This window comes from Ascidia mentula, chromosome 9 (assembly GCF_947561715.1).
Source record: "Ascidia mentula chromosome 9, kaAscMent1.1, whole genome shotgun sequence".
Lineage (NCBI taxonomy): Eukaryota > Metazoa > Chordata > Ascidiacea > Phlebobranchia > Ascidiidae > Ascidia > Ascidia mentula.
The window spans coordinates 10,758,098-10,766,627 of NC_138574.1; the positions used below are offsets into that span (position 1 = coordinate 10,758,098).

General features: G+C 39.4%; 1 protein-coding gene across 1 annotated transcript; it reads right to left on the minus strand.

Moving 5' to 3' along the window:
- Positions 1 to 812: 812 nt before the first annotated feature.
- On the minus strand, positions 813 to 7,310 carry LOC145914579 (dipeptidyl peptidase 4-like). The gene is made up of 19 exons (XM_083002402.1): positions 7,208 to 7,310; positions 7,067 to 7,148; positions 6,853 to 6,976; positions 6,663 to 6,787; positions 6,338 to 6,540; positions 6,029 to 6,162; positions 5,837 to 5,958; positions 5,624 to 5,756; positions 5,245 to 5,388; positions 4,905 to 5,032; positions 4,365 to 4,439; positions 3,932 to 4,100; positions 3,428 to 3,585; positions 3,226 to 3,350; positions 2,679 to 2,804; positions 2,476 to 2,541; positions 2,265 to 2,365; positions 2,046 to 2,153; positions 813 to 1,055 (listed from the first exon to the last, which is right to left on the minus strand). The coding sequence occupies exons 1-19, from the start codon at positions 7,308 to 7,310 to the stop codon at positions 813 to 815; spliced, it is 2,469 nt and encodes an 822-aa protein (XP_082858528.1).
- Between the last annotated feature and the right edge of the window lie 1,220 nt (positions 7,311 to 8,530).

An 8,530-nucleotide genomic window follows, 5' to 3' on the forward strand; every position in this document is an offset into this window, starting at 1 on the left:
GGGTGTCGGTTCGTGTGGCATTTGTAACCTGTTTCTATACAGAAAAACATGGATCAATTTCGCAGCTATGATTTTGGACATGATTAACACAGCTGCGAATGCAGGTTGCACACTTGTCGAGCTACCAATAACATCGCTTGGTATTGTTTTAATTTGACTGCAGCCTGTCACTGATCGTACAGCGTTATGAAGAGTTCTAATTTATACGTTTACTTTGCATATACTTTCGTTAAACCGGTTCTTAGTACTAAATAAGGTTGGGGTCCTTCGTTGTTTCGCACACTTACGTCAAATGCCCTTTGAGGGTGGCGCTTGTTTTGCAACGAAGCCATGGTTTAAATCATTTACTTCTGTTTTGGAATGTGCTGGGGTGTTTTTCACTGTGTGTGGACTTATTTTGCGAGTTGTTTGTTTTTCACGATTTGTTGACCACTGTTTTGCCCAATAAACTTCTTTCAGACAAACTTTCACTTTAATCTGATGCTGGATTAAGTCTGATGCTGGATCAACTTTGTTAATTGTTTTATAGATGATAGATGTTGGCGTACACATGAATTGGCATCTAAACCTATGTTATCAAAAACAGCTTTACGATCGTTGAAATCGAGTCTCGCAAGCAATGTGTGTAGTTGTTATTTATTTGCTAAGAACGTGCACAATTTTACACCAAATATAGTTGAATTAGAGAAGTAAGATATTTAAATTAAAAATACAATAACCTAAATATCGAAGTGGATTTACACAAAACAGTATTTCTGTTTAGTCAACGCTGCCTCAACGTTTCAACTCATTCAACCAATTAAACGTCCCATTTACATTCTCCCTTCATCATCAGCACTGGTATCACGAATTTCGTCATAGAAAACGACGGGTGTTTTTGCTACTGTCCCATCTTTCACATCGTGATCAACAAACGGTTTGGCATAAGGTGTCTTTTTCTGTACAGCGGGTTTCGGAAGGTTGAAGCACTGGCGAACTCTTCTCGTAAGTTGCTTGTAAATGTGGTCATTGGCGTTCGAACCGGAATTGATGGAATGGGCTTCGTCGGCATAATACTATCAACATCATGCAGTTAATTGCAGCATGAAGCTGTGGGGTTGATATGGGTAAAACTATTTTAATACAACTACCATATGAGATGCTGTGGAAAGTTAGAGTTTGGTATAAAATATTAAAATAATTTCTTTAGCCGTTTTCAGCGTGGGGAAGACCCCAGTTTCGATAAGCAATTGCGATTGAACCGCGAAGATCTTGAAGATCTTTCTAAATTGTTGTCAGTTCTTGAGACAAGATATTATAAGTCTAAATTTATGCAAAAATTGCAAGGGACGGAGAACCACTAGTCCAGGGGTGCACAACCTTTTTACTATTGCCGGCCGCAACACACACACTACTGTGTGCTAACGGCCGCCACTGAATATACTGCTTTTTCAACGATATACTCCTGATAATTACGACAAGTTGACGTGAGCAATATAAGAAAGGAATGGAAATGATTCCATACCTGAAAAATGTGCACTATTCATTATTTACATTTGCCAAATTATGTATATTACAATGTAATGAAATGTCGAATTATTCAATGACTGCCTTGTTCTTGCACGCTAGGTTCACGTCTCCATCATAAAATAATCCACTTCCCATTTGGGATTAAACGCCCTTTTCTCTTGTTTTAACAACCTTTTAGGTTTCAGCGACATGACTGAGCGATTCCACTGTTTAGCTTTTCGACAACTGTACATGCGTACATAACAATTCACCGATATACTATTGATGTTTTATGACGTCACCATCCATATTGTTGCGCTTTGTCTCGGTTGCGGTGGCTGCACCAGTTACTACTCGCTACAGCGAACGAATGTGTATGACGCGGAAATGGAAATGGGCCTAATTAAAAGCTTAACTCTTGAGACCGCTAGAAAAACAAGTTTCAGAAGCAACGACGGCCGCCAATGCATATATTTTGATATAAATGTGCACGGCCGCAAAAAATAGCGTCCGCGGCCGCAGGTTGTGCACCGCTGCACTAGTCTAAATGCACTTACGAAGTCGCCAAAATCCACGTCAGCTTCTACTAGCGCCTTTGTTATAAGTGCTGCGTTTTGGAAGTGGACGTTGTCGTCTGCAGTCCCGTGTATGATGAAATATTGCGCCTGTGAATAACAGCCAAAGTTTATATGCAATAGTACTGTTAACTTTGCGGTCATATAAACTTGTGTGTAGGTACATATTAGTACTTATAGTGTGCAACTATTAATTATGACCTTTTTAAAGTTTTGCAAATTTGAGTTAAGGATCGAGCATTTTTCGTATCCATCCACGTTGTCATTCGGCATTGTCATGTAGCGCTCTGTGTGAATGCTGTCTGTATACAAAGTTAAATGTTTTAGGATATAGTTTTTCTGCGATTGTGACAATAAAGTGCATATTTAAACCGCGCTATCGTGTTAAAGTTGTTGCTGGAAGACAACGTACCGTACAGGAATCTTGTCGCCAAAGGAGCAACTGCAAATCCGCACTTAAAGACGCCAGATCCTTCAGCTGAAAAAATATAAATATCCACATTGAGTGTTGTGAGCCTCAGCTGATTTCTGTACAGTTTTAATTATCCTAGCATAAAAAAGATTAATTCCAAGTAAGGTTTTTGTGCGAAAACTCTTAGGAACAGAAATTCTTACATATAGTAAAGGTGGTCGTGTAACCTCCGTAACTCCACCCCCAAACCGCAACACGCGTTTCATCAATCCACGGTTTGCTGGCAAGGTGTTGTGCGACCTCTGTCGTGTCTCTCTTTTCAAGTTGTCCTGGCGCGAAAAAGAACACATTTTTACCAAGGTTTCTCAACTGGAAATCCGGTAAAGCATTTTGTTTAAATCGATGTTGTTGGAGTCTACAAATTTTACTAAGTTGGTTTGTTGGTCCTTGGGCCCAAACGAGTTGATACACTTCGCTTTAGACGGCAAAAAGCGATAAAATTAAAACAGAATTACAATATAAAGTAACCTCGTGTCAAAAGCATTTATTGTGAAGAATACATGTTTCGCTCAAAATAAGCATCTTCAGATCTTATTCAAATAGAATTTCAAATAAAATTAAAACAGTCATTTCTGTGACGTCGTTCTTTTCCTTAAAATTTCGTTGAAAGATGCAACAAAATAAGACTCGTACGGGGCTTGGTTTAAAAACTTTTGAAAGGGTAAAATACTGGTGGCATTTCTAACTTACCGATTTTTTTGTAGAGCATATGCATAATATCGTCCCCTCGATAGCCGCTTCCTCTCGCATCAAGACTTGCCACAATAACCTCATACTGACTGACCATATGCGTCGAAGCCCAACTGACGGACCATCTTCATCATAAACTTGTGGTGTTAATTTCTTTCTAAGATCCCCTATCCCATGGTCGATAGAAAACGGAAAACTGTACCTGTCTTGCACTTTTTGGTATCCTGGTCCGCCGTATACCTCGATAAGCAATGGATATTTCTTATTTTCATCGAAATCAATGGGCTTAAAAAGTTGGTAAAGAATTGTTATTCCACTTGTGCTTTGTAGTTCACCGTACTCTTTCGTCGGCCATTTCACCTTCGAAAACATGAGAAAAAAACTTGTGTGGATCCAAAATTTATAAATTGTGTAAGCTGCATACAGATGACCAACTGTTTCGACCTATAAGGTCTTGTCAGTTCAGCTAGTGTTACTTTCAGACGACTTTGCTGACCAAACGGCCAAAGACTTCCACTTTGTGGTGACTATACAATCACCGTCATCCGTTTGGCACCACACTTGGAGCATCCTTACGGAGAAAAGAAGTTGGAAACACTATGGCCCAGCAATGCTCAACCATGCAATGCCGTCAGGTCATATTATTGGCTCCACTTTGCTTACCAAAATTTATAGCTTGCCCTGATATGAGGAATTGAAAACTTACAGTTTGCTTGTTTTCGATGAGGTCACTGTTGTTGTAAACAACCTCGGGCTCGCCGTAATTTCCACTGCTGTCGACAAGTTGTAATGTGGACATTGGCACATCCAGACCACCACAGTTATAAACAACGTATTTCAAAGTTGGACTGAAGCTTGGTGTCACCCACTGACACCTGCAGTAATAACGGTTTTATGGGTAAGGTAGGTCGTTGTTTTTGGCAGAATACAAGTCCAAAAAATAGTCCGCTTGAGTTGAATGAAAGAAACCGCCATGAGGTAAAAGCTGCTTATGGTATCGTTATGTACCCGCCCGTAGTTATGTATATATCAACTCTTCAAGAGGGTTTTCATTAAAACGTAAACATGTGTAGCAACTGCTTATATAAATTGGTTTCCAGCTATTATGAAGGGAGGGAAAATTTGTGACATTTCATTACCTTGATTGGTCCAGATTACATGTCATACACTCCCATTCATCTTCAGCTACCGGCGTGTTGCTATTAACATCCACTCTGCATTAAAAACAAAGAAATGTTATTGAACCCGTTTAGATCCATATGGTCAATAGACGTGGAGAACCAGTTCGGATATAGGGTGTTGAGAGTTAAACCACGCAGGGAGCGTAAGTTTGTGACCCCGAATTGTCGGAATGTATCTATGTAAGTGGCTTTGATTTATTTTATTTCTCTGTCTATTATGCCACTATAACCTGTACTCAATATTCTTAAGCCGATACTTGATAAACGAGAATGACCAGCTGGCAAATCGAGGAATTTTATCGTGAGGTGTTTCGAAAACTATCGAAAAGTTACTGTGGCGCAATAATGACGACCCGGGGCGCCACCTTCTGTATCCACCAATGACACACACAGTACGACAATCCTGTCTGATATACCATAACATGCATGATAATCGTATCGACACCTCGTGACTAAGGATGTGGACTATCAAGTCTATGCGTAATTGAACAAAGGTACCTGTAAAGTAGACGGTTTCTTGGTTTTGGGTACGCTGCACGAAAGTACAGCCAACCGTTAGCTTCGTCGTACGCATCAAGTGACGTCAGCACATGTGAGCCTGTGGTGAGAAAGCTTCTTGTGTTGCTCTACAAAAAACGTAACATAACGATTCGTAAATCAAAACCGTATATTATACAATAAAACTGATATTCTCGTAAACTTAACGAAGTCTATTTCACCGACGTTTCGTCTGCCATACAGCGAGACTTTATCGTCAAAAGATCAATGTTATTGTAATTGGCAGCATGCCTGGAAGCAACAGAAGTAAAAAAACATATATACAACAAGTCGTTCGTACCGTCAAATCAACATGTGCCAAGTGCCAGAAACCTTCGTTGGAGAAGATTGTGAAGAAGGATCGATCGCTGTTGTCGAATAACCTTGGTCTAAACGGGACTCCCCCGTTCCCAATCCAACCTGTTGTGCTTTCCTCAATCGCTGCCTGCGAATATTTGTTTATATACGTAAATAGTGGTCACAACTTTTACATTTTTGTCATTAACTTTAAACGCTAGAGAGCAGTAGTGAGTGTCTGTAGACATTGATAAAATACGACGGAATGTCATTCAATTGAACCTCTTATCCACACTATGCTTTTCCGTTAAACAGCGACGTAAACGTGTACGACCCTTTTTGAAGCTGAGGAACTGCTATAAATATTTTCTTATTTTGACAACCTGTATTACTCGGCAACTTCCAGTGTCCACTTCACAAAGCTGAGGAACTGCTATATTAGAAATGCGATTCATCCAATAAATTAGAAAGGCTTTGGAGTCTGGGTACCAGTACAGACGACTAAAGAGATGGTCTCTGGAACACGGATAAGCGAATTTGATCTGTTACCTCCTTTATACATGGTATTAAACGATTTCCTTGAGCAAATATCTTACACTCCAATCAAGTCCGTTGGCGCTTCCACAACGATATCATCGTTCATGTTACTTACGGTGTTGTAAACTACGACGGTTACTTTGGGGTTGACTGTGCCGGCTTTGGGGTAAGCCACCTTCATCTTTAAATAAATTGTTGTTTATCGTTGATCACGTGGGGTTCATTTTATGAATAGGAAAAAACTGTTTTACCATTTTCGGATACTGTCGTTTGTCGTATCGTGAAAACTCGATTAACTCCACATTTGTATCGTCAGTGATGACGTAACTTATGTATTTGCTGTCAGGTGACCAGAAAATGTTATTGGTGCTGAAAACCATCTCCTCTGTACAAAAATGTCTTTACATTATTCCAACTATAATATGTAAATAGCACGAGAAGATAACATAACTATCATTTGTTCATATATCTTTTGTATATCCTTTGACCCTTACTCAAAACCATGGACCTACACATTGAGTATAAGTAAGCCACCTCTTTTTAAAAGAATCTCCACTCACCTTCGTAAACCCAATCAGGAATCCCGTTTAGGATTCGATTTTGCGCTCCATTACTTGTCAACCTGACCACGCCCGCATTGCCTAGTGTGGCATTGGGCAAATAGTATAAGTCATTTTCTTTCACCCATACGAGGGCATGGTCGGTTGGGGACCATCTCATGTACTGAATATTGTCGTCAGTCAGTTCCAACAGCGGCACAGGACTGAAAAAAAAACAACAAAAAAACACGGCTGTAATTCCATAGGTTTTGACTTTTGCACAGGGTGCGAATTTTCCAATTATGTGAAACGATATAATAAGTTTATTTTAATCACAAAATCTTACTTGGTGATGTCATATATAGCGTATGAACCATTGTAGGAATGTCTCCAGCCCTTGAAGTAACTTGTGCGGACGAGAAGAAACTGGAGGTCGTTGGACAGAGACCACCCAGCACCGCCTGTTTGTTGCTAAATATTTGCAAAGACATAAAACATCTCAGAAAACAGCAGCAGTTCCAGGACATGAGACTTACGTAGAAACTGTTGGGAACTATTACGTTCACCGATCCGTCATCAAGGTTTTCTATTTTAATTCCCTCGCCGTCACGGTAAATGTATTCCGATGGGGACACCCAGCTTGGATAAAATGAGCTGTAACTGATGGAATATACAAAGGGTAAATTATATGTAAAGCTTCAGATTGTAATGTTTGGTGTAGTGGTTATTTTGGCTCACAAAACAACTTACGAAAATTTGTTGTCGGACAGGTCTTCAAATGTAAATGGTGGAAGGTCAGATGTCGCCTTATTTTCAGGTTTACGAATGGATCCTGTGAAAAAATGGTTTGTCAATTTTGCTGCATTGTCGCTGTTACGTTGAACAACTTACGTGGATGTATGTCGGACTGCTGGCGGTTCCGGATTAGACATGCAACACAGAACAGTGAAACTATAGAAACTGCAGCTATTGCAAAAACTCTTTTACGAGACATAATCCCTCCTTAAACAAATATAACAGAAATTATACACATTTATAACTGACAGTTTAATCCCCTGTATTGTGCATAAATATCAAATCCACCTTAATTTTCCTCAAAAAAATTATATTTTTGAACATATTTTTGCCATCTGTTGGCAGTGCATTGCATAGGGTATGCATGCTACTGGTTAATTAGTAAGCTGCCACTTGTGTAGAACAACCAACAGTTCTTAATAATTGCCCAATCAACCTTTGTGCAACACAGAGTGGTACTGTTGAGGGCAAATATTTTGAAATTTACGATGCTGTAATTTTGGAATTTATAGTGTGTTTGTTCAATGGAGTTTGCGCAAACTGGCCAATTGTGCTTTCCACGAATTTATAAAAGTTTATTTAGTGGACAATTGCTATGTCATCAACACAAAGGCAACGGCTAACGTGTGCAATACATTCGATGCATGTGTATGTTAGGCTCATCCTGTTTTCCCATGTGAACTGCTGGACCATGTTGCAGCCTAAATTGTTTCCTCTGGGCTGCCTGAGTTTTCAGTCTGGTGCTTGGTCATTCTATTCGATTCTATTTTATACCACTAGACTCGATGCAAAGCTTGCTCTGTAACGTATTTTCTTTCAATAGGAAGGGACGTTTGAAATTTTTACATTACGGAAGAAGGTAACAGGAAGTCCCTAAAATAGGTAATAAACTCTAAAGTAAGGTCACGGACGAACTCTATACGTCTAACAACAGAGTTAAGCGGTACCTATTTGTGGCCATCTTTGCATGATATATATAGTGTTGTAAAGTACTTTAAATCTTCCAAGGTTTTCTTGTTAAATTAAATGGGAATATAAAATTGTTGTGCGACAGAGATAAAAATATAATAAATCTCAAGTTTAAAATCCTTTGGTTCTTAACACGGGAAATAAAACACTAGCTGTACTAAACTTGTTACTGCCACCTTGTGTCTTTGTTTGTTTGATGCAAAATCTCGCAAGATGTCGCTAGAGTTCTCGACAAAATGACTTCGCGTTTGCGACAACGCAACAGACAAAACGCAGTATTTACGACAAAACTTCCGATTTGGTTTAATTTCTGTATCACAACCGGTTCGGCGGCTGTTCATTTGAACCACGGTAATACGAAACCGAGGTCCCAGAGGTTAGAATGGTTGTAACAGTTAAAATCAGTATCGTCGTTAGCGAAAATGACATGTTGTTATGGAAGCTGTTTTA